Here is a 25,225-nt window from a genome sequence, read left to right on the forward strand (position 1 = left end):
CGGAGAATAGGACCATCTAGTCAGCAGTAAACAGGCACCCATTTGTAAATGTCTCAAGTTCAAGTCTGACTCTAGAACCAGATACGAATAGAATCTTTAAAAAAATTTTTTTAAACATTTATTTATTTTTGAGACAGAGAGAGACAGAGCATGAACAGGGGAGGGGCAGAGAGAGAGGGAGACACAGAATCGGAACCAGGCTCCAGGCTCTGAGCCATCAGCCCAGAGCCTGACGCGGGGCTCGAACTCACAGACCACAAGATCGTGACCTGAGCTGAAGTCGGACGCTCAACCGACTGAGCCACCCAGGCGCCCCAAGAATAGAATCTTTTGAGCAAAATGTATTCTCCCAAACTCGAGGTGAATCTGCCAAACATTGAAGATGTTTTTGGTATCAAACCACAGAAATCGCTCAACGGCAAACATTATTTTTGAGTTACCAATGAGGCGGCTACACACGTTCTCATTTGCACAGACCTCCTCTTAGCACATTCGGCGGGTTTTGTCATTTGTTATTTGTTTGCTTTCTCTTTAGGTTTATTAATAAAAGCAGGGAATGGTTAGCCTAGGGTAGGAAAAAAAATCTCATCTTTATTTTCACTAACTTCTAATTAAATTTTAGGTTTAACATTTCATTCCACAATAGACATAGCCATAAATCCAAAGTTGTAATAGCAGTACCTGTATTATCATTACCAATAGAAATCACAGGCATTTTATGTTACATTGCGATTGGTGCAGATACCATGCGAGAAACAGCATTGACACTCAAACTACTTTGAAATTAGACATCCCTTCCTATTTTTAAAGTGTTTAAAGACCAAGCTTGTTTTCAAGGTACCTGGGTGGCTTAATTGGTTAAGGGTCCGACTTCTGCTCAGGTCATGATCTCACAGTTTGTGGGTTCGAGCCCCAAGTCAGGCTCTGTGCTGACAGCTCAGAGCCTGGAGCCTGCTTGGGATTCTGTGTCTCCCTCTCTTTGTGCCCCTCCCTATTCACGCTCTTTCTCTCTCTCAAAGATAAGCTAAACATTAAAAGATAAAGGCTTTGTTTTCAAATTTTTTTAGTATGTGTTTGTGTGTGTGTGTGAGAGAGTGGGGGGAGGGAGAATGAGTAGGGGAGGGGCAGAGAGAGAGAAGGAGAGAGAATCCCAAGCAGGCTCTGGCTGTCAGCACGAAGCTTGACTTGGGGCTCGAACTCATGAACTGCGAGATCATGACTTGAGCTGAGATCTAGAGTCAAATGCTTAACCTACTGAACCATACAGGAGTCCCTAGAAGACCTTGTTTTTATTTTTATTTATTTATTTTTGGGACAGAGAGAGACAGAGCATGAACAGGGAAGGGGCAGAGAGAGAGGGAGACACAGAATCGGAACCAGGCTCCAGGCTCTGAGCCATCAGCCCAGAGCCTGACGCGGGGCTTGAACTCACGGACCGCGAGATGGTGACCTGAGCTGAAGTAGGACGCTCCACTGACTGAGCCACCCAGGTGCCCCAAGACCTTGTTTTTAAAACGTCAACAAAGATGGCTGGCTGGCTCAGTAGTACAGCATGTGACTCTTGATCTCAGGGTTGTGAGTTCAACCACATATTGGGTGTGGAGTCTGCTTAAAAAAATTAAGTGTTAATAAATGACATGCATATTTCAAATTTTCAAAATATTTTGATAGTAGCATTTCAATATCTTGTGCTTCCTTTGCAGTCCTATAAATTTTACACATTTAAAAACATCTTCCTGGGGGCATGGGTGGCCCAGTCGGTTAGGCATGCGACTCGATTTCAGCTCAGGTCATGATCTCACGGTTCTTGAGATGGAGCTGTGTTGGGCTCTGCGCTGACAGCCCAGAGTCTGCTTGGGATTCCCTCTTCTCTCTCTCTCTCTCTCTCTCTGCCCCTCCCCCACTCGTGCTCTCTCTTTTCTTTCAAAATTAATAAATAAACCTTAAAAATAACAAAAACATCTTCCTGAGAAGGGTTCCATAGATTTCATCAATGAGAATTGAGGTGATTTTGCGCACACACACACACACACACACACACACACACACTTGGTAAGAACTAGTCTAGAGCCTATCACTGACTTAGGCGCCTGATGTGCTGAGACCAGAATTAGGAGGTTCTCCCAAATACACACCCACACTTGTTGTAAAGCTCGGGGCAAGGGAGGAATTCTGCTTCCAACTGCTTTTACAGGATCGCTGCTCCCTGAAGCTGGGCGGCATGCTGCCCTCGTGTTCTGGCTGGCTGTTAGGTGTCTCTGTCACTGCCACAGGGACAGAGGGACTGTGTCTTAGGAACAGTCTGCGTCCCCTGTTTCTAGCACAGTCCGTGACACAGAGCAGGTCTCAACAGAGTTTGCAGAGTAAATGGAAATACAAACCAGAAATAAGTCCTTATTGAAACTGACACACAAGTAGTTCCCGTTGGATGAAGTAGGCGCGTGTGAATGCGTGGGCACAAGACAGGGTGGGGATATGGGGGAGAATATCAGAGGGATACGGGGTGCATAAAGCGAGACGTTCTTTTTTCAAAGAAATTCAAAACAGACTTCTGGAGTGTCATATTCTAAGAGTTTTTGCTGGCCGTGAGAAAATAATTCCCCTGTGCATGGCCCCACCCAGCCTCACGTGGCCACCTCCCCCCTCCAGTGCAGGGGTGGCTCTCCAGTATATATAAATCTCTGTGAAGCCAAGGCGTGCACCGGCAGGGCCACCCGTCCAGACACCTCCCAGAGGAGGAGAGCTGTCCTGGGGAAGCCTTGCCCGGTCTCTGCACATCACTGCCGCTGCAGGCCCGAGATGCCAGCCATCCAGCTGCTACTTCTGGCCTGTCTGGTATGGGGTTTAGGGGCCAGGACAGCCCAGCTCCGGAAGGCCAATGACCGGAGTGGCCGATGCCAGTACACCTTCAGTGTGGCCAGCCCCCACGAGTCCAGCTGCCCCGAGCAGGGCCAGGCCATGTCAGCCATCCAGGACCTGCAGAGAGACAGCAGTGCCCAGCGGGCAGACCTGGAGTCCACCAAAGCCCGGCTCAGGTCCCTGGAGGGCCTCGTCCACCAGCTGACCCTGGACGAGGCTGCTGGGCCCTCGGCGACCCAGGAGGGGCTGCAGAGGGAGCTGGGCGCCCTGAGAAGGGAGCGAGAACAGCTGGAAAGCCAAAACAGGGAGCTGGAGGCTTCCTACAGCAACCTCCTCCGGGACAAGTCAGCTCTGGAGGAAGAGAAGAGGCGACTGAGGGAAGAGAACGAGGATCTGGCAAGGCTGAGAAGGGGCCAGTGTCCCCAGGCCCACAGCACCCCTCAGGATGTGCCATCAGGTTCCAGGGAAGGTAAGAATGTGGGGCGAAGGGGTCCCCGAGTCCAGAAGGCGGCATGGCTCATAGTGACCTGTTACAGGTGGTCCAGGCTTGCTCTCCCGCCCTCCCCTCTCTCCCGGAGGCTGCACGTCCAGCACGAGGCAGACGAATCCAGGGGAGCAATCAGCCTCACAGGTTACTAGTCATCTCACTCCTGGGAGCTCTGTTCGGGGCAGCGGTCCTGAGCTCTTGTGGCTTCCGGGACGGTTCTCACAGTGACGGTAAAATGAGAAATAGGAGACCAGGTGAGACGTATATGTAGATGATCAGTAGAAGGTTCCCAACTAGGCTTTTTAGAAAACTACCCCTTCAGTGGATCTTTCTTTGGAGACTGTGATTCCTGCCTCTTGTTGTTAAAATGACCTGACAATCAATTTATGAAATCATGATAGACGGTGGGGATTTTTTCATGTCCTTTCTTGGCAAAATAAAGAGGTGGTGACTCTTTGTCAGGTTCCTCAATATGTTGTCTTTGCGAATTTTCGGCCTCTTTGCCCAATCGGAGGACCTCTGCTTTTAAGTCACCAGGCAACTCCTTGAGGTGGCTCTTTCTAAGATGCTGGGCTGTTCGTCCTTGTCCCTGCTTGAAGGTGAGTCCGTGAGTGTTGGCTGCAACGGGGGGCACACTCTCCCCATTAGTTGGGAAGATAGCATTTGTGTCACTTTTTTTGAAGCTGTGCTCCCAAATGTTCACTGTTGGAGATGTTTTCCAATCGGGAGGAAACAAGCAAGGAAATCCAGCTGTGGGACAGTTAGTCCAGACTCTTCAGAGATGTCACCATCAAGAAAGAAAGGGGACAGGTGGATTGTTCTAGATTGAAGGAGGCTAGAGAGATGCGGTGGCCAAATGCAGTGCCTGGCTCTGGACTGGCTCCTACATCCAAGGGAAGAAAAGCTACAAGGGACAGGCTTGGAATCACTGATGATATTTGAATATCGGCTGCTTCTACGGTCATGCTATTGATGACTGCTCAGTTTCTTGGGCGAGAGATGGTGTGGTGGTTAGGGAGAGTATCTTCCGAGAGTACATACTCAAGTCCTTAGGGGAAAGGTGTCAGAATGGTTGCAATTTCCTTTCAGGCGGTTCAGCAAAGACTGTAAATATGGAAAGAGTGACAGAAAGGAAGGTAAAAAAATGCACCAAAGTTTTCACAACTGGTGACTCTCTGTGAACAGCACGTGGCGAGGAGGGGGGGACTTATTGTACTATTCTTTCAACTTTTCAAAAGGCTTGGAGATCATCAGAATAAAACAATGGGAAATTATTTTCTAAAAAGGCTTTCTACATAAAAGGCAAAGTCTGCAAATAAGCGAGACTGACAAACATCAAAGCCTGTATGTGACCTTGGGCAAGTCCTTTACCCTCTGGACCTTGACTTCTTACCCCTTACGTGCTAATGAGAATGTCTACTGTGAAGGATGTTTGTGGGGCTCACGAAATAACTCTAAGGTGGAAAGGATTTTTAAAGACCCCTTATTGCTGTAGTTGGAAGAGATTTGATGCTAAATTTTACAACAAAAGAAAATGAGGCCCGAAGGGCCCCGGGTTGCTTGGTGATCAGTGGTCGCACTAAAACTTGCTGAACTCGAGTCTTTGAGCACAAATAAAAGAATTAGTATTAATAGGAACATTATGAAGATTACTTATTTCAGACTGTTAAGCGAATGGAGTCACATTCTCAACAAAAACCCGTGTGTGTGTGTGTGTGTGTGTGTGTGTGTGGAAACAGAGGCAAATAAACAGCCTTTTATTGTCCTGTGGTCATTTAACAAGCCTTGGGGAATTTATGAGATGTGTTCTCTAATTTTACATTTCTTTTTGTTCTTTCCAGCTACTCTACTTTTGAAATAAGGACAACAGCCCATTAGAGTGAACTCCAAGCTTGGAAACTCTTTTTAGCCATGGGTTTTTTTTTTTTTTTCATGAGCAGGAAATTACATTAGCACAAGAACGTAGAGCTGCAAAAGTGGCCTGGAAAGCATCTGATCCACTGGCTCATTTGTGCAGATGTGGAAACTGAGGCCCAGAGCTGGTCCGTGGCCACCTAGCCAGCTAAAGGCAGAGCCAAAACTCAAATTCAGTTCCTCCCCTTCCTGAGGTCCAGCAGCCCTTCAGGGACCCTGAGGTGACCCCTGGTTTATAGAACCTAATGGTAAAAAACAGGAAGTGTGCATTTAAACATCAGGGAAAGAAATGTTTGGAACCAAAGATAGGCTTCGAGGTCTTAAATCTGAGGGTAAAGAAAGGGCTTTCTGGGCAGCTGGAGGTTAAGTGCGGCTGTGCTCGATGCAGGGGCAGCAAGAACTGAGGGCGAGGGCAGGGGAGGCTGTGAGAGCCCAGCCCAGGGAGGCCACAGAAGGTGGACTTTTTCTTCGTCTGCCATTCAGACTGTCACCACCGCTGTCTTTATGGTGTAATTGTTACACAGAAAAAAGATCTTCTTAGAATCACAGAAACCCCTTGTTCGTGTGTGTATGTGTGTGTGTGTGTGTGCGCGCGCACGCGCGCATGTGTGAGAGAGTTGAGATAGTATATATACAACTTTGTCGTAATAATTTTGCAGCAAAGTGTCTGGAAACCTATTAAATAAGCCCCAAGAGAAAAACACAGATTACCACAAGATCTCTCAGAGTCAGTTAGTAGCGTCCCAAGAGAAGCCCACTTTTCCCTTTACTTTGCGTCTGCTTCGGTCTGTACTTCCCAGAGAGAAGCCTGGGGTGGGGGCTTTTATGCAGTGATTTACGTGGGTCTAATCCCAGGGAGATCAGGAATCAGGGGCAGGGGAGAGTGAGTCAGAGAAGGAAAGCGAGCACATAAGGAGGGAGGGGGCATTCCCCAGTGGGTCCCCACAGTGGATGGTGGAGGCTTGACCCCACCAAGCCCTGCCAGGGAGCTGTGTAGAATGAGGGCACCCGGGTGGTTCAGTCAGTTGAGTGTCCGACTTCAGCTCAGGTCATGATCTCACGGTTCGTGAGTTCGAGCCCCGCGTCGGGCTCCGTATGGGCAGTGAAACTCCTGCTTAGGTTGGGATTCTCTCTCTCCCTGTCTCTCTCTTTCCCTCCCCACTTGTGCTCTCTCTCAAAAATGAATAAACATTTTAAACAAAGAAAAAAAGAATGCAGCCGAAGGAGGGAGCATTCATTGGTGGATCCTGCTCCCATGATGCACAGATGTGGGCACCAGACTGGCTCTTGTGGAGTCAGAGAAGCTGGGGCAGGGCAGCGGAAGCCAGGTCCCGGCCGATGACACCTGCACACGACAGGCTGCCGCGGCAATGGCTGGGAAAAGGTGGGCAGGACATGGAGGAGGAGCACCGGAGGTGTTCAAGGCAAGGGCTGCAGATAGCAATCCCCTGTGGGGGTGACCACGCAGATGAGAGGTAGCGGGCAGAAGCAGGCAGCACGCTGAGCGCAGTAAATGCGTCGTGACGAAGGGCTTCTTGCACTCCTGCTGCCCTACTGTTTTAAAACGCCGTTTAATGATTATAACGTTTACCCGTACATAATATTTTGGCATGCACATTGATCCCAGAGACAGTACGTGTTGGCGTAACACCCGGGCCATTAGGCTGCTGGCTAATCTTCGCTTTCCTGCGAGTTTCTGGCTTAAGCTCCCTAGAATGTGTCTGCAAAGCAGAGGTAAGGGACAAAGGGCAGAGCATGCAGAAAGTTTCCAGAATTTTGCAATAGGCATGAACTTCTCAACCACGGAAGGACTGAATCTTAAGAGAAACAAACAAATAAAAGCCCTAAAAATTTTTTAGCTATTGGATACAATACAGTCCTTGATATTTTCATAACCTCTTTTTGTTTTCTCCCCACGTACGGAAGGAAATATGAGCGATTTCTCAACATTCCAGAGAGATTTTGATTTTGACACATTTTTATCGAGGACATTTCGTTTATAGTTTGAACTAAGAATACTGAGGCTCAGAGAGGTCGAGCAACTTGCCCAAAGTCACACGGCAGGGACGTGGCAAGCCCGAACTAGGAAGCTACGACTCGGGCCCAGTCCCAGTCCCGGCTCCTTCACACAGCTGCTTCCCACCTTTGCCCCCCCCTCCCCTCCCCCATGCATCCTCTCCCACAGGCCTCTGTCTTCATGCCAGACGGCTCTGCCCTGGAAGCTCACCATTGCCAGATGCTCCTGGCTGAAACAAGCAAGAAGCAGCCAGCTGACCTGTCAGCCTACCATCCCACCTGCCAACCGAGAAAGGGCCTTGCTGTCGTTCTCGAAGCCGTTCCCTGACTTAATGCTTCACTATGGTTCTCATTTACTGCTGAGAAAGCAAGTGAGGTGTGGTGCTGGCAAAGAGGGAGGAGAGGCGTGGGGATGGGGCAGAGAGACAGGGGAGAGAGAGGAAGAGAGGGAAGGGGGACGGAGGAAGAAAAGGGCCCTCTGCGCAGAGCTGTGAGGACCTCGGTGGGACCAGGAAAGGAACTCAGCAGCAGCCACCCACCGGGGCCACCTCTTCTTTGGCAGCCGGCCAGAAGCCTGGGCTCCCTAGTGTGTGCCACCCGGGAGCTGTGCGTGCCGCCCGCTGGCATCTGAGCTCGGGTCCAGGAGTGAGTCACTCCCCCCAGTTCTGAGCAGCTTGTCTGAAGCTGCTGGAAAAGCCTCAGGTACGGGTCTGCGTCCAGTCAGGGCATAGACTCCACGCTGCGGGTTATGCCATGGCCTTTTAGTTTTTATTTTATTTTTTAATTTTTATTTATTTATTTTTATATGCTTGAGAGAGAGAGAGAGAGAGAGACAGAGAGAATTAGTGGGGGAGGGGCAGAAGGAGGGAGAGAATCCCAAGCAGTCCCCATGCTCAGCTCAGCTGCGAACCCGACTGGCGACTGAAACTCACCGCCGTGAGATCATGCCCTGAGCTGAAATCAAGAGTCAGATGCTTAACCAACTGAGCCCCCCAGGTGCCCCAGGGCCTCTTTTTTTTTTTTTTTTTTTTAATGTTTATTTTTGAGAGAGAGAGACAGAGTGTGAAGGGGAGGGGCAGAGAGAGAAGGAGACACAGAATCCGAAGCAGGCTCCAGGCTCTGAGCTGTCAGCACAGAGCCTGATGCAGGGCTCGAACCCATGAGCCATGAGATCATGACGTGAGCAAAAGTCCAACGTTTAACTGGCTGAGTCATCTAGGCGTCCCCGCCAGGGCCTCTTAATAGAAAGAATCAGGTAGAATGAAAGCACAATATGAGCTGAATAAGTAAGCTCTACCTGGCACCTTCGGACTGAGGGAAGGTCCCAGAGGAAGGACAAACTTGGACCAGGTCAGGCCTCACAGAGGAAAGTGAGGGCCAGCCCATCGGATAGCAGAGAAGCTGGCCACTTTGTCCGGGCTGGAGCCGAATGGCCGTCTCCGGAGGGTGACCGTGGTGTGGGACACTGGGGTCAGGGACGGCTGCGGAGCCGGCTGGGGGCCCGTAGAGGAGGCCGGCAGAGCACGGAGGGCCTCTGCAGGGACTCTGGGTTCCGTGTTGACAGGGCTGTGGAAAGGTCATGATCGGGCCGAGGCTGCAGGGTCGCAGAGGAACCGAGTCTTGGCTGGGGCAGGACTCCACCAGATGTCCTCACCCTCACACGGCCAACCCAGCCTCCCTCCACACCACCCCCTCACAACTTCCTTCCACAATCTCCCCCCAGCGCCCTCTACTGAGGAAGCCTGACATCGTGCTCACTTGAAAGGAGAAATGCCTCGTTTTTCAGAAAACATATATGGAAGTGTGCATTTGGCACCGAGGGGCCATCAATTTATAACCGACCAACCTCCCCACCGCAGGGAGGAAAGGTTCACAATTGCCATGGCCTAGACAGACCCGGGTTCAAATCCTAGTCCCACCACTAACCAGCTGTGTGGCCTCGGGCAAGTTACTTAACCTCCCTGGGCCTCAGTTTCCTTTTCTGCAAAACAAAGAGAATATCGCCCGCATCAGGACTGTTATGTGGAAGAGAGGTAATGACAGCGAGCTCCTAGCACAGTCCCCGGCTCGCAAGAGGCACGTAGTAAGTGGTGGCAATAATTACATGAGGTGCGGACTGCAGCCCTAAAGCCTTCTTCCATTTTTTTTTAAAAGCTGTGAAAGTATCAGATCACATAAAGAACTTATATGAAACTGCTTCAAAAGGTGGAAAGAGCTATAAATACCTGTTAACCATCCCTTTCCCCAAAGCATCTGTTTTCAGTATTTCGGGGCCAGTATGTCCGCTGTCTTCGGGCAAGTCTCCTGGGAGAATGCCTGTTTGGGTTTGTTTCCCCCACTTTCTCCCCTCTGTGGGTAAAGAGGGCCTTTCTCTTCATTTTCTTCTCATTGATTTGCAGGAGTGTCCCTTTCCTTTTCTCGGCCTGTGTCTATTTCTCAGTAAGTCGCTACGCCCCGTGATCACCCCGGTCACGTTCACAGGATAAGGCACTGTGCACCAGATGCACAGAGGAAGGGGCCGGCACAGGGGCCGCGTGGCTCACAGTGGCCCTAGTATGGCAACCGTGGGTCCTGGAGCCGAAAGGTGGGGACCTGGGGTGGGGCAAGGGAACTCTCTAGAAGTTTTGTACAGCTGCCACTGCAGTATTTGTCTCTCACCTCACACTGCCTACACTCGCTCCGGTGTTCTGAGAATGAATGGAAACAAAAGAAGTTTGGAATTGCTCTGAGGAATGGTCCGTGATGGTCCAAGGAAAGGTACAGAGGAAAAACAAACAGCTCACCTCAGGGAGTTTGCTGATTTTGAGAAGTTGCCTCTGCTCAGTCTGAGAGGTCGGCCAGGCACGGCAGGGGCGGCGGGGGGGGGGGGGCGGGGGGGGGGCGGCGCGGGGAGGGGGGGGGTGCTCCCCATAGCCAGGGGTCAAGGCTCCCTCGCTGTGTTTTAGGCCTAAGAGAGCAGGCGTAGGGGCGGGAGAGGCAGATGGAGAGCGGGGAGGCCTGTGCTCCAGGAAGCAGGAATAGTTACGAACCCCTCTGCTCTTCCCTCGAACAGGAAGAGGTCCCTCACTCTTACCTCCTCCTGGTGGCACAGAAGATCAGGGAACCTCAGACACCCCGCCCCTCTGCCGTGCTGCCCACAGGCAGCACCAATTCCCTGGCTCAAGGGTGGGGGTCGCCAGCCCTGGATAGGAAGGAGTGGCTGGTGACAGTCCCCAAGTTGGTCTGGGAAAAATACCCGTGAGCTAGTGAATGAGCTGGATCAGCCTCTGCCCTGTCAAGGCAAGCTGGGAGTAAAGAGCAGAGGAGCTTCCTCGCCTCTGTGGATCTTCAGGCAGACAGAAGGAGATTCGGGGAACCAAATTCATTTCCCAGGACACTCGCAGAGACATTTGTACCGTCCAAGGGAACCTTGTTCCCAAAGCAGCCTGGAGTGAACCCATGTGACTCCTCAGCCAGCCCATGAATTCCTCAAGGCCACGGACGAGTGTATCTCATTCACCCTGTAGCTCCACAACCGGCACAACCTTGCAGTGCAGGTGTCCCGGAGGGGCTGGCTATTTAGATGGATGGGCAGCTCCCCGAGACTGGGGACACTGAAGACCTGCCATGTCCTTGGGGGTGTCCCCACTCGCCCCTGGAGTTTGGGCTGCATAGCTAGGATGCCCTCAGTTGGCCACACATTTTGGCTGAAGGCTCTCAAGTGCTCACACAGCCCACTCTGGACTGGGGGACACCCAAGCAGGAGGATGCAGGCCCTCAGGACAGTCACAGGCCTGCAGAGAGCAGGGCAGGCGGCAGCCGGAGGGGGGGCCACAGGTCAGCTACACAGCCCCTCACAAGCCTGAGAGCTTTTTTTTTTTTTTTTAAAGTTTATTTATTTATTACGCATGTGCACGCACCTGAGTTGGAGAGGGGCAAAGAGAGAGGGAGAGAGAGAATCCCAAACAGGCTCTGAGCTGTCAGCATGGAGCCCGATGAGAGGCTGGAACTCACAAACCCTGAGATCATGACCTGAGCCGAAATCAAGAGTCGGATGCCCAACTGACTGAGCTCCCCAGGCGCCCCAAGCCTGAGAGCTTCTAGGCTGGATAGGAAGTGCTCCCCACAGCCTTCTGGTGCTGTCGTTCACTGAAGAATATGTGGCTGGAGACTGATGGAAGGTGGCAGAGCCAGAAGCGTTAAGCATTCCATTGTAACCTGTGCCTGAAAGGCAACTTGAGCTAACGAGTGACAGAAGACAGAATGTCTGCTGACCTTCTCCACTATGCAGGAGCCCAGCCCCAGTCACCACTGACTGCCCTCGGGGACAGTGGCGTGGGAACCCCGAGTGGGGCGGTCACCCCGGGGGGCCGAGAACTGACTGAGATGGCCAGCAAGAGAACAGGCCACTATCCTAAGCATTTTATTCTGATGCTCTGACGTCTGGGCCTCGCATACTAGCCAATTCCTAGAGACAGCATTTGACCCACCGGCCAGCTCGCTTCTCACGCGCAAGCCCACCCACCCAGCGTCCGTGCCCCACCCGGCCTCTATCAGTGATCACAGTCAAGGGCACCGTCCGCCTGCCCTCATCTCCTCCGAGCCCGGTACCAGACAACCAGGGACAGCCCCTATGCCCCAGGCCTGCTGAAATTATTCACGCCAGCCAATCCTAAACCTGTTTACCTGGCCTGGCTCATTCCTTCCCACAGGAAAAAACAGTAAAGGCTCCTGCCCATGTTCCCCTCCCGCCTGAGTGACCCCTGGCGCTTCCCCATGTGGGCCTTAGGGTGTGGGTGTGCCTTCCCACTTGGGATCAGTGCCTTCTCCTTGGGATCAGTTCTTTTCATCAGCGATCGGCTCCTGATCTGCTGGCCTCACCAGACATACCTGCGGTGGCTGCTGCTTTTTTGTTGGATCCAGGGACTCCTGTAGAACACTAACCCTAACCCAGAGTAGCAGTGTGTGACACGGTGTGGTAACTTTAGGTCTCACCAGTGTCTCCCACATCCCCCTTCCCTTCTCTATGCACAACCCCCGCCCCCGCCCACAAATTCCTATAGGAGCCCTGCACACTTTCTCCTGGTCCAAAACTGGTCTCAGAAAGGGTTCTGACAGCATATTTCAATTGACCATGTAGAGCTGAATGTATTACTTCTTATAGGAACATTTGCATCATGACCAGGAAGAACCTTATGTCATGCAGGGAGTTGTCAATTGTTGAATTTCAGGCATCCCAGAAAATGCTAAGGGCCTTCTGAATATCCCAGAATCACCTGCTAATAAATTAGACCCGCTAGTGGGAATTATTTTAAGGGGCACGAGCTTACTTTATTTTATTTTGAATACCCTACTCTGTGCTAGGCATGTCGCTATGCAATGTATTATTTGTGAGCTTTTTATCATGGAAATCTTCCACACATTCATACAGTAGAGAGAACACGAACCCCAGTTCTGACAGCTGTCCAAGGAGTTTTTTTTTTTTTTAATGTTTGTTTGTGAGAGAGGGAGAGTGAGTGTGAGCAGGGGAGGGGCAGAGAGAGAGGGAGACACAGAATCCGAAGCAGGCTCCGGGCTCTGAGCTGTCAGCACAGAGCCTGAGGTGGGGCTCAATCTCATGAACCGTGAGATCACGACCTGAGCCGAAGTCGGACGCTCAACCGACTGAGCCACCCGGGTGCCCCAGAGGGAGAGAGAATCTTAAGCAGGCTCCATGTTCAGTGTGGAGCCGACTCGGGGCTTGATCCCATGACCCCGGCTGGGGTCATAACCTGAGCCGAAATGAAGAGTGGGATACATAACTGACTGAGCCACCCAAGCGTCCCTTGTTATCTCCTTTTAAAGTTTTATTTATTTAATTAATCTTTACACCCAACATGGGCTCAAACTCATGACCCCAGATCAAGAGTCACAGGCCCTCTGACTGAGCCAGCCAGGCACTATTTTAAAACAAATCTCAAACATCATCTTATCTCTGGAAGCCTATTTAAATACCATCCTCAGCATAGTCATTGGGCCATTCTTCCTCATGGTACGAGTTTGTCTCCTTCTTTTAATATAGTTTCTAAATGGAACGTGGAGACCGTCAACTTCCAGGAACTGAAGTCAGAGTTAACTGAGGTTCCTGCTTCCCGGATCCTGAAGGAGAGTCCATCTGGCCATCCCAGGAGTGAAGAGGGAGACCCTGGTATAAAATTAAATTTCTTCCCTTTTGTACACACGAGGTCTTGATCCGTGACTAGCTCTGTGCTCAGAGCTGGTCAGCCCACTGTGGGGGCAGGGCAGGTCATCAATGAGCCCTGGCAGAGAGGAGGGAGGGGGGAGAGGAAGAGCCCCTCTCTGCCAGCTTTCCAGGGCATGCTTGCAGGCATCCACCTTTCCCTAGCAAAACCTTGCATCTCATCACCCACGTGGGGGGTGGTGGGCTCAGCTGGGCTGCAGAGGGTGGAGGCTTAGGGAGGGGTGAGGGGTGGTGGGAAGAGGAGAGATATGTTTATTTCACCCACTTGATTGCCACATAGAATTATTTTTAAAAGAATTTTTCTTAATGTTCATTTTTGAGAGAGAGAGAGAGAGACAGAACGTGAGCAGGGGAGGGGCAGAGAGAGACAGGGAGACACAGAATCCCAAGCAGGCTCCAGGCTCCGAGCCGTCAGCACAGAGCCCGACGCGGGGCTCGACCTCGTGAGCCGTGAGACCGTGATCTGAGCCGAAGTCGGACGCTTAACCGCTTAACCAACTGGCTCTGTTACTAAAGGTATCTTTTCTGAACTTTGGGTCCTGAGGTATTGCCCCCTCTCCCAAGTGTTCCCTGAAAGCCTGACTTTAAGGCAAACACTGTGGTCTTCAGAAACTGTGACTATCTGTGTCATGGACAATTATTCCAAGCAGAAGAGCATGTATGGTGGTGGGAGGTTTTGAAATACCCAGAGTAGGGTTCCCTGAGACATGAGCAGCAGAGACTTCCCATTTTCTAGAAGGCCATTGAGAAAAGCACAGAGATCCATTGCATTTATTTCCACTGAATCTAAGTTTTCAACCATTTCTTCACTACATTTAAAAAAATTATGTTCAGGTTTTATTGTATTTAAATGGTGCCTAAACTATGTGGTCCATTGGTTAGGGCTTGAAGAGCTTCATTTTATAGAGTTTATTATAATGACTTGATTTTTGTTTCTTTTTTTTTTTTTTAATTAAAAAAATTTGCGGGGGGGGATGTTTGTTTATTTTTGAAGGAGAGAGAGAGAGAGCGTGAGCAGGGGAGGAGCAGAGAGAAAGGGAGACACAGAATCCGAAGCAGGATCCAGGATCCGAGCTGTCAGCACAGAGCCCGACGCGGGGTCGAACTCACGAACTGTGAGATCATGACCTGGACTGAAGTCAGACGCTTAACCGACTGAGCTACCCAGGAGCCTCTTGTTTCATTTTTCAAAATGAAGTAAATTAGACAGGAAAGTCATAAACAGTAGTATGATGAATACCCATGAGTTCCCACCCGGCTTAAATCAAATATTAGAAACACAGTTTGAAGCCCTCGGTACAGCCTTCATCTTTACAACTGACAGCGAGTAGGAGAAGTTCAATCCATAAAACATATTGAGCACATAATATTTACTGGGCATTTACTCTATGCCAAGCACCTAACACGTATAATTACATTTAAAGTTTCCAACGTCTCTACTACCCAAAACACTATACCCCTTTACAAATGAGAGAGCCGAGGTTGAGGGGGCTGAGGGACCTGAAAGTCACACAGCCAGCGGATAGCAGAGCCTGACTTTAAAAGTTTTTAATTGGGGCGCCTGGGTGGCGCAGTCGGTTAAGCGTCCGACTTCAGCCAGGTCACGATCTCGCGGTCCGTGGGTTCGAGCCCAGCGTCGGGCTCTGGGCTGATGGCTCGGAGCCTGGAGCCTGTTTCCGATTCTGTGTCTCCCTCTCTCTCTGCCCCTCCCCCGTTCATGCTCTGTCTCTCTCTGTCCCAAAAATAAATAAAAAACGTTGAAAAAAAAATTAAAAAAAAAAATAAAAGTTTTTAATTTATTATTTATTTCTGAGAAAGAGAGAGTGCGAGCAGGAGAGGGGCAGAGAGAGAGAGAGAGAGAGAGAGAGAGAGAGAGAGAGAGAGAATCCTAAGCAGGCTCCATGATGTCAGCGCAGATCCCGACCTGGGGCTCGAACTCACAAAACCGTGAGATCATGACCTGAGGCGAAATCGAAAGTCGGATGCCTACCTGGCGGAGCCACCCAGGTGCCCTGGCGGAGCCCGAGTTCAAACCCAGATGCTCTGTCTCCGGCCTTCTGGCTTTTACCGCTTCCACGTGGTGGAAAGGTGGTGGAAAGGCGTTTTACGCGTCGGTTTGCCTTTCATTCACCAGGATGCGGAGAACTGGTTTGGGTAGGGGAGCCGCTCACCCTGAGGAGAGCTGAGACAATCACCGGCAAGTACGGCGTGTGGATGAGAGACCCGAAGCCCGCCTACCCCTACACCCAGGAGACCACGTGGCGAATCGACACCGTGGGCACGGACATCCGCCAGGTGTTCGAGTACGACCTCAGCAGCCAGTTCCTGCAGGGCTACCCTTCCAAGGTTCACGTGCTGCCCAGGCCGCTGGAAAGCACGGGCGCCGTGGTGTACCGGGGGAGCCTCTACTTCCAGGGGGCCGAGTCCAGAACCGTGATCAGATATGAGCTCAACACCGAGACAGTGAAGGCTGAGAAGGAAATCCCCGGGGCGGGCTACCACGGGCAGTTCCCGTACTCCTGGGGCGGCTACACGGACATTGACCTGGCTGTGGACGAGACGGGCCTCTGGGTCATCTACAGCACCCAGGAGGCCAAAGGCGCCATCGTCCTCTCCAAACTGAACCCGGAGAGTCTGGAACTTGAACGAACCTGGGAGACTAACATCCGAAAGCAGTCAGTGGCCAATGCCTTCATCATCTGCGGCCACTTGTACACCGTCAGCAGCTACTCGGCACCCGATGCCACCATCAACTTTGCGTATGACACGGGCACAAGGCGCAGCAGGGCCCTGACCGTCCCCTTCAAGAACCACTACAAGTACAGCAGCATGGTGGACTACAATCCCCTGGAGAAGAAGCTCTTTGCCTGGGACAACTTCAACATGGTCACCTACGACCTCAGGCTCTCCAAGATGTGAAAAGCCCCTCCTACCGGGAGGTGATGCGGAGGGCTCCTGAGGGGAGAGCCAGCCAGCCGAAGCCCACGCAGCTCTTCTCTGCTTTCTGAGCTTTCGTTACTAATCCAGAAGAATGCGCTTCGTCGCCACGTCTGTGTGGAAATAGCCACCGGGGGGTTTAGACGGTTTCACAATACATATTCTTTTCTTCTGCCAGGTTTCACGGGGCTGTTGACCCAAAACGGTTCAAGTTTGGTGGTGAGTTGGGGCCAAAGCTCTAATGCATAGTCGTCTCATCGTGAAAACTACAAGGCTTTCTGTAAAAGGCCCTCCCTGGCTAAAAGAGGAGAGTTTGGGCAGAACAGCTCGCCCCGTCGTGGCGTCCAGGGTCATTCCCCGCACGTCGCACGGTTACCATTAGCCATGACACAAAGCGGCACTTCTAGAGGAGGGACAGCTCCTGCAACCTGTGCTGAACATATGCATAGTCGGCTTCTAATGCTTCACGTGGGGTCCAGTGGGTGCCACATAACCTTTGCCCTGGGAAATAAAGTGATCTTACACACACCATCCACCTTGAACTTTGTGGGATACTTTGCTTAGGAGGAGAGTACGGATTCCAACCATCAGATAATTCCTTTGGGTTGGGAGCTGTGATTGCCGGATGCTAAGGGTGTGTGTGTGTGTGTGTGTGTGTGTGTGTGTGTGTGTGCGCGCGCGCGTGCCTGCGTGACTGAGAGGCCTGCACCTGGTTTTGAGGTGCCACCCAGGATGACACCAGCCAAACAGTGGAATTCACCTCTCCCCCGCATCCCATCTCCTGGTGCTCGTGGCCTTTCCCAAACTGTCTTTTCGTCTTTCCCCAGCTCACCCTGTCTTCACCCTGGCTCTTGTTTGCTGTCATGGGCATGGATTTCATAAACCACAGCCTCAGGGGAGCAAATCTTATGCCACTAATTTTCAGTAACCGAACTTCATTGCCCTCTCGCGGTGCCATCGTACCTAATGGTAGAATACCCCGTCTTGCCCATTCAGCTTGGACTCTGTCCCACTAGCAGGTCTTCAGTCAACTCGGGTTTTCCCTCTTCCTCCTCCGGCTGGCACCTGTGCTCGAGAGAGCCAGGGTGTGGGCACGGGGGCACGGAGGAAGAGGAATCCAGCCAGGGTTTCCTATCACAGCTGCTTTTAGTCATCAGCGCAGGGTCCAGAATTTGCTGCCCACACGCATGTCTCCGTATCCAGTTCCAGTCCCAGTGTCCTCCACGTTCTGACGGCCAGCCCCATCAGGTGGCCTGCTTCTAGCCTGTTCTTGTCCCATCAGGAGCTCTCCTGCACCCCCGGAAACCCAGGGTGCTCAGGCCCTTTCTCCTAGATCGACCTCAGTTTCCCTTTCGCTCTTCTGTGGGTGCAGGGCCACTTCTCTTGGACCTTCGCCACCTACACAGGATTTACCTGGACACAAGAACAAGTCGCTCTGCCTTGTCATGCCCCAAATCGTGTGGGACACAAAGCCCTGACAGAAATGCTCTAGAATCTATGCTCTCTCTTGCTCCCCTTTCCCCTTGCTTCCCCCCCGGCTTTATGCAGCCAGCAGGGGTGCGACAGTCGAGCCCTTTATTTATCTTCTCAAATACTGTTCATGAGACCAGGGCTCAGCCTTTGGATTTCCAAGAGTGCCAGCTCTTAAAAGTCAAAACCTTGACTTTATTTTTTTTAATTAAAAAAAAAAATGTTTGTATAGGGGCACCTGGGTGGCTCAGTTGATTAAGCGTCCAACTTTGGCTCAGATCATGGTCTCACAGTTTGTGAGTTCAAGCCCCGTGTTGGGCTCTGTGCTGACAAACCTGGAGCCTGCTTCAGATTCTGTGTCTCCCTCTCTCTCTGTCCCTATCCTGCTCTCTCTCTCTCTTTCTCTCTCTTTCTCAAAAATAAACATTAAAATTTTTTAAATGTTTATTTTTGAGAAAGAGAGAGAGAGAGAGAGAGCGTGTGAGCACACACACAAACGGGGTCGGGGAGGGGTACAAAGAGTGTGCTTTGGAAAGTAAGATCAAGAATTTAACTTTTCTTCCCCTCTGAGAGTCGATCCTCATCCAGGCTATGCATGCCACGCCTGTGGAGGAACGGGTGTGATGTCTCTCCAAAGGTGTATTCGTCAGCTCAGTCCACCATAACTAAGGGCCATGGATGGAGGGGCTAAAACAACAGGATTTTTTCTCTCACGGTTCCGGAGGCCAGAAGTCTGAGATCAGCGTGTCAGTGGACCTTGTAGATGCTGCCTTCTCCTTGTATCTAAACACCGTCTTCCTTCTCCTCTGTATGTGTGTGTCCTAATCTCCTCTTTTATAAGAACAACAGTCAAATTGGATAGGGTGCACCCCCAATGACCCAAATTTAACGCAGTTACCTCTGTAAAGGCCCTATCTATCTCCAAAGGTGGTCACATTGAGGTCCCAGTGGTTAGAGCTTTGACATATGAATTCGGTGTGGGGCACGCAATTCAGACCGTGACAACTAGATATCAGCCCTGCACCCCACTGACAGAAAGCCCAGAAGTAGGAATGCATGAACTCATTCACCCCTCTGAGCACCTGCGGCTGCCGGGTTTTTGAGTGAAAAGCGGAATGTGAGGAGACACCTTTGGGTGGGGAGACAGGGGAGGCAAATCCTGCTTGCACAGACCTGCCCAAGACTCCTGTTCTTTCCTTCTCTCAACTCCTGCCTCTGGGATAGAAGAAGGGCATGGACGAAGGAGGCACAGAGGGAAGAAGGAAACTCTTCGCTTAGCTTCCAGGACATTAGACTCTCCCTACATCACTGATTGCTCCTTCTTGACCTTTTTTGCTGGTTCCTCCCTTTGCCCTGTATTAGTCACGAAACAGAACCAGCAGGAGGTACAGACGCTGGTAGGAAAAGAGATTTAGAATGAGAAATTGGCTCATGCCAATTGTAGAAGCTGAGAAGTCCCACGATCTGCCTTCTGCGAGCTGGAGACCCAGGACAGCTGGTGGTGTCGTTTGGTCCGGGTCCAAAGGCCTGAGAGTTGGGGGGGGGGGGGGGCGGCGGGAGTTGATGGCATATATCCCAGTGCAGCAGGAGGGAAGACAGATATCCACACTCAAGCAGGCAAGCAGGAAGCAAAAGGGGTGAATTCCTCCTACCTCCAGCTTTTTGCTCTATTCAGGCCTTAAATGGATTGGATGACGCCCACACGCACCGGGGAGGGCAGCCCACTTTACTGAGTCCGCTGAGCCAAAGGCTAATCTCGTCTGAAGATCCCCTCGCATCACACCCACAAATAATGTTTAATCTGGGGACTCTTGGGTCCAGTCAAGTTGACACATAAAATTAACCAGATAGCCTCGATCTCTTAAGATTGAAGTGTGTCTGGGCTCGATTTATGGTCTCCTCATGACCTACTCATTCTTCTGGTCTCAGCTAGCGTCATGGCTCTAAATGCCACATCTATGCTGATAACTGCCCCCCACCCCCGATTTATACCTTCAGCCCAAACCTTACCCCTAAACTCCAGATTCATATATTTATTTGCACACTTGATCTCTCCACTTAAATGTCTATTAGGCAGGGGCACCTGGCTGGCTCAGTTGGTGGAGCATGCAACTATTGATCTTGGGGTTATGAGTTCAAGCCTCACCTTGGGTGTAGAGATTACTTAAAACCTCTTGGGTGTAGAGATTACTTAAAACCTCTTGGGTGTAGAGATTAAAAATAAAATCTTAAAAAAAATATCTATTAGGCATATCGAATCAGCAAAATTTGAATTTCTAAGTTTCCCTACCCCACCCCTCTCAGTCCTGCCGAATCTGTTCTTCTAGGAGCTGGTGGAAATTCCATTCCTCCAAAATTGCTCAGGCCAAAACTCTTGGAGTCATCCTTCACTCGTCGCTCTCAAAACCCCACATCAAATCCATCAGAAACTTTTGCCGGTTCCACCTTCAAATACGTAACTGTAGAATCTGACCGCATTTCTCGCCACACCAAATGCTAATTGTCCGGATCCCCATTGCCTTTTCCCTGAATGGCTACACAGCCTCTGAGGTGATTCTGTTCCTTCCTCCCAGCCAGCCTTCTCACAAAGCAGCCAGAATGACCCCATTAAACTATTAGGCAGATCGTGCCTCCTTCCACGGCCTCCCAGCTCAAAGTCAAAGTCAGAGTTCTTACAAAGTCCCCCATGATCTCTTCATGGCTTCAAGCCACCCAGGTGCCCCAGCCACAGACTTCACCTTTTATGAATGTCCCCAATTCACTCTACTCCAACCAGGCTGCCCTGGCCTGATTGCCCTCCCCCGAATACTCCAGGCACACACTCTGACTTTGAGGCCCCTGCATTCCCTCTGACTAGATGTCTGCACACCTAACTTCCTCATAGGCTTCAAGTCTTTACTCAACTGAACCTTCCTACAGAGGCCACACCAGATCTCCTATTTAAAACTACAACTTACCAGCTGTTTCCTCTGCTATTTCCAATCCTCCTGACCCGGTCTCATTATTTACAATTTTTCCTTTCCATTACATTTATCATCTCCTGACATATGATATAATCCATTGATTTTCAAGATTGTTTTAAATTTTATTTTCATTTTCTTCTAAGAGAGAGAGCAAGTGAGAGAGCATCGAGAGGGAAAGAGAGCAAGAGAAAATCCTAAGAAGGCCCCAACCTCAGTGTGGAGCCCAATGTGGGGCTCAATCTCATGACCCTGAGATGATCTGAGCCGAAATCAAGAGTTGGACACTTAAGTGACTAAGCCACCCAGGTGCCCCAACCACAGCCATTTTAAAGTCTTTTGTCATTTGCAGACAGTTGCTATTTTACTCTGATGCTTTGCGGGGGGAAAGTATTCCTGTCAAAGTGCTTCGTCTTCAAGGAAATGCAATAAAAAAATACTCTGACAGGTTTCTGATAACTAAGATCAGTTTGCCTCATGTGGGAGGGATAATAATAAACCTTAAAAATTTTTTTTTAACTTTTTATTCATTTTTGAGAGACAGAGACAGAGTACGAGCAGGGGAGGGGCAGAGAGAGAGAGAGAGAGAGAGAGAGAGAGAGAGAGAGAGACACAGAAGCTGAAGCAGGCTCCAGGCTCTGAGCTGTCAGCACAGAGCCCAATACGGGGCTCGAACTCATGAGCTGTGAGATCATGACCTGAGCAGAAGTCTGACGCTTAACTGACTGAGCCACCCAGGCGACCCAATAATAAACCCTTTAAGTGCTCTCCCAAGGCCACCTGCACAGCCTGAGACCTGTCCCTATTCTCCTTCCCCACCAGTAAAGTGAGCCCATTACATGGATGATGTAAAGACATGTAAGGATTTGCCTCAGCTGTGGGACACCTAGCAGGCTTTGCTGGAGCATTCGTTTTGTGCTGTTGTTTGTTAGTAATCTCTACACCCGACATGGGGTTCAAGGCCACAACCCCAAGAACAAGAGTCAAATGCTATCTGACTGAGCCAGCCAGGGGCCCCTGTTGGAGCATCTGTGAGAAAAAAAAAAAGATGAAGAGTGAAACCACAGAAAATTCAAGGCCCAGGCACTGCCATAACATTCTGGGAGTTGTCTGGTCAGGTGAGACTTGGGTTGTTCCACAAGCTGTGATCGGTAAGGTACAAGCGTATTCAATCCCTAAGAATGTGAAAGAGGTGCATGTCTTTGTAGGGATTTTGGAATTTGGAGGACTTTTGATCCCCACTTAGCACAGCGCCTCTGATCCTTATGCTCCCTGGGAAAGAGAGGGCACGTATGGGACGGGGCATCAGAGCAACAAGCCATCTTTGAGAAAGCAAAAATACCAGTGAAGCGGATCAAAGCTCTGGGCATCTCCCAAGCAGGGCTGTCGCTGAGTTACATGGGTCTGTGACTCCAGAAGGTGTGGGCTGGCCACTGGGGCAGAGAAAAACATAGAAGGAGAAAGCACCCCTAGGATCTTGGTCTCCGCTCTGAAAGGGGACAGAGACCCACGTACCCCCACAGAGGACCAGCTCCTGGCAGTGCACACAGCACTCCTCCGGGTAGAGCCTCTCACACAGCAGCCAGTAGGCTGGGCTCAGAGCGGCCTGGCTGGTGATTATCATGAGCCCTGGCCATCCACTCTTTGCACTGATGGCTCTGACAGTGCACAGGATGGATGACCGTGAATGAGCCTATGGGGTCAGGCTACGTAGAAAGACATCTGGGGGCATCTGCAAGAGCCTGAGGCAGTCCTCACTGTTCCCCATGTCTCAGCTCATGAGGCGTTGACATCCCCTGGCAATTAGGAAGCTGATGCCCTAACTCGGTAAGAACCCCATCTGCTGACTCTTCAGTAGATGCAGCAGATTGGGTGCACAGAAGGAGTGGCCACCACATGGCCCGGTAAGGTGGCGTGTTGGCAAGGATGTCAGGTTGCCCTTGAAGTTCTGTGACATGGTTAATGCAGTAGAAGCACGTCCCGCCTGTTTTCAATAATGCCCAAGGCAACTACCAAAATAATCTGGGGCCATCCAGCAGAGTTCCCAGCTGATGAGGGATCAACAAACTGGTTATATGGGCCCCCTCCTTCTGCGGGAGGGCTCCGAAGATGCCTTGGCTTGTGTGGACACTGCGCGTGGCCTAAGCCAAGCTTTCCCCTGGAGCCATGCCAACCAAGCTGCCGCCCTTAGGGGAGAAAAACTAACGACCATGGGTAGATACCCTCATCAACTAGACAGCCATTGGGGGTCACATTTCAAAAGTCGTGACTTGGAAGACTGGGCAATAGAACCTGACATTGAACAGCGGTTCTGTCTCCCCTATGACACACAGGCGGCAGGGTTGGTAGAGAGAAACAATGGAATATTAAAAGAAGATCAAATTACTAACGATGGTCAGGTGGATTAAGGTTCTGTCCCAGTCTTAATACACTCAAATGGTCAACCAGTAGGGCCTTTTGTCCCATATGCCAGACCAGAGACCCCATGGAGGCACACAACACTGTAAAGGTATGGAAGCCATTACGCAACTCTTACCATGTATGAATGTGCTATGCTGCCGAGAACACCAAGCCCCGTCACACCTGGGGAAGGAGTTATCTACTGGAATGGGATGTCCCACCAGGATGGACGAATTACTTGGGACTGCTGGGTGATGGGGGAGTACTCAGTCTCCAATGGGATCTGCTCTCAAGATCTATTGAAACGTACCCTCTCTGATGGAACATGCACCATCAAAAGAAGAGAGAAGGGAGGGGTCCTGGTCTGGACTATCTCACCCCAAGTTCATCTCCTCCCCTCTGGCAGTGCTGCCTTCCCTGGCCAGCACTTATGGTAGGTACAACCAGGTTACGTTTCTAAAGTTGCCAACCTCCCTCTCCTCAAGGCCAGGTGGGAATGTTCTGTCTTTGCCTGATATGATCACTTGGCCACCATCTTTGATCCCTCCATAGTCCTGTTGGGAACACATAGAGAAGCCCTTATTAAAGTGACCTATCAAGTCTTAAATAATAACCAACAAAGCCTGTCCTTACCAAACACTGAAATGACTACATTATTCGGGCAGAATGTTGTGTGTTCATACCTGATGAGTCTGCTAAGGTGTCATCTTTATTTTTTTAAATGTTTATTTTTGAGAGAGAGAGTAGGAGCAGGGGTGGAGCAGAGAGAGAGGGAGACACAGAATCTGAAGCAGGCTCCAGGCTCCAAGCTGTCAGCACAGAGCCCAACACACAGATCAAACTCACGAACTGCGAGATCATGACCCGAGCTGAACGAAGTTGGATGCTTAACCAACTGACCACCTAGGCGCCCCGAAGGTGTCATCTTTACTAAATCACATGACACAAGTGAACACCCTGAATGATCCGACTTCCAGCTTAGGGGACTTGGTAAATCAGGGATTCAGCTTATAGACTCCTGTAGAAAAATTTGTCACTGATTTGGGGGAGTCATCGTGTTCATCTGTGATTTCCCTTGCATGTACCTGTATTGTTGCTGTGTCATCTGCCTCCAGTGCACCAGATAACTGCCACAGGAGCCACCCCACGCTAGTGAGATCCCTTGCTGACCACTCGGAGTCCATTGCGAAAGAGTGGGGCTTACGAGATTGTAAGAACTCGTCACGAGGAGTGGAGTGTCGGGGAAAGTCATCAACGAGATGTGACCGCCGTTGCCCGTGAGCTGGCCCCGGCACAATCAGAGGCTCCTCACCTCCTTCCCTCATGCTTGGAATGTGGGTTCTGTTTGTCTTCCCACTCCCAGAGGCTGCTCCGAGGACAAAGCCTTGAGACGGTGTTGTGGTTTTGAAAAGACCCGCATGGCAGACGTCACCAAGCCCAGGTAAGGCCCCTTATAAACTTTTGAAGATGTGGCAAGTAGTTGCAAGGATCCATTTGTCTTGCTGCCACCCAAGACAAGCCTTGTGTGCAAGTTCCCTTTGCTCACGAAACCTGCCACCTACCAGCCCAGGGTGGCTGGCCTCTCTTCTCATCTTTCCCTGCCTTCTGAACGCACGGGCTGGTTTCTGATTTCACCTGGGAAGCTCCCTTGGTGACTGCAAACCAACAAATACATTCCATGGAGTCAGGAATTGATGGCTTTGTTCAGTGATATGCCCTTAGAGCAGTGCTTGGCTCACAGAGTAGAGAGTCTTTTTAATTTTCATTTTTTGGTCAGTATTTAAAAAATAGGGAACCGAAGAAAAACCATCCTGGAGTTGGCTCAGGAATAACTGGAAATAAAATACCACAAGGGTTAGTCTTTCTCACTCTTTGCCCTCCTACATTCTACTCTTTTTTTTTCTTTTCTTTTCTTTTTTTTTTTTGAGAGAGAGCAAGAGTGAGGGAGGGGCAGAGGGAGAG

The 25,225-nt window shown here is 50.6% G+C and overlaps 1 protein-coding gene and 1 long non-coding RNA gene across 2 annotated transcripts; one reads left to right on the forward strand and one right to left on the reverse strand.

The window, feature by feature from the left end:
• Positions 1 to 2,681: 2,681 nt before the first annotated feature.
• On the forward strand, positions 2,682 to 16,960 carry MYOC (myocilin). Its single transcript, XM_040451703.1, has 3 exons — positions 2,682 to 3,328; positions 13,317 to 13,442; positions 15,631 to 16,960. Exons 1-3 carry the CDS (start codon positions 2,800 to 2,802, stop codon positions 16,413 to 16,415), a joined length of 1,440 nt encoding a protein of 479 aa, XP_040307637.1. The 5' UTR covers positions 2,682 to 2,799; the 3' UTR covers positions 16,416 to 16,960.
• Positions 3,157 to 23,459, reverse strand: LOC121015041 (uncharacterized). Its single transcript, XR_005783580.1, has 3 exons — positions 22,441 to 23,459; positions 21,644 to 21,652; positions 3,157 to 3,261 (listed from the first exon to the last, which is right to left on the reverse strand). It is a non-coding gene; the product is annotated as an uncharacterized LOC121015041 (long non-coding RNA).
• Between the last annotated feature and the right edge of the window lie 1,766 nt (positions 23,460 to 25,225).

This window comes from Herpailurus yagouaroundi, unplaced genomic scaffold (genome assembly GCF_014898765.1).
Source record: "Herpailurus yagouaroundi ecotype Mexico unplaced genomic scaffold, PumYag 205, whole genome shotgun sequence".
Taxonomy (NCBI): domain Eukaryota; kingdom Metazoa; phylum Chordata; class Mammalia; order Carnivora; family Felidae; genus Herpailurus; species Herpailurus yagouaroundi.

Bases quoted from the DNA above. Each gene is read 5' to 3' on its own strand.
- MYOC (XM_040451703.1), top strand. From the start codon at position 2,800: ATGCCAGCCATCCAGCTGCTACTTCTGGCCTGTCTGGTATGGGGTTTA. The intron at 3,329-13,316 runs GTAAGAATGTGG...CTTTTAATATAG, and splicing joins GCCATCAGGTTCCAGGGAAG to TTTCTAAATGGAACGTGGAG. The intron at 13,443-15,630 runs GTATAAAATTAA...TTCATTCACCAG, and splicing joins GAGTGAAGAGGGAGACCCTG to GATGCGGAGAACTGGTTTGG.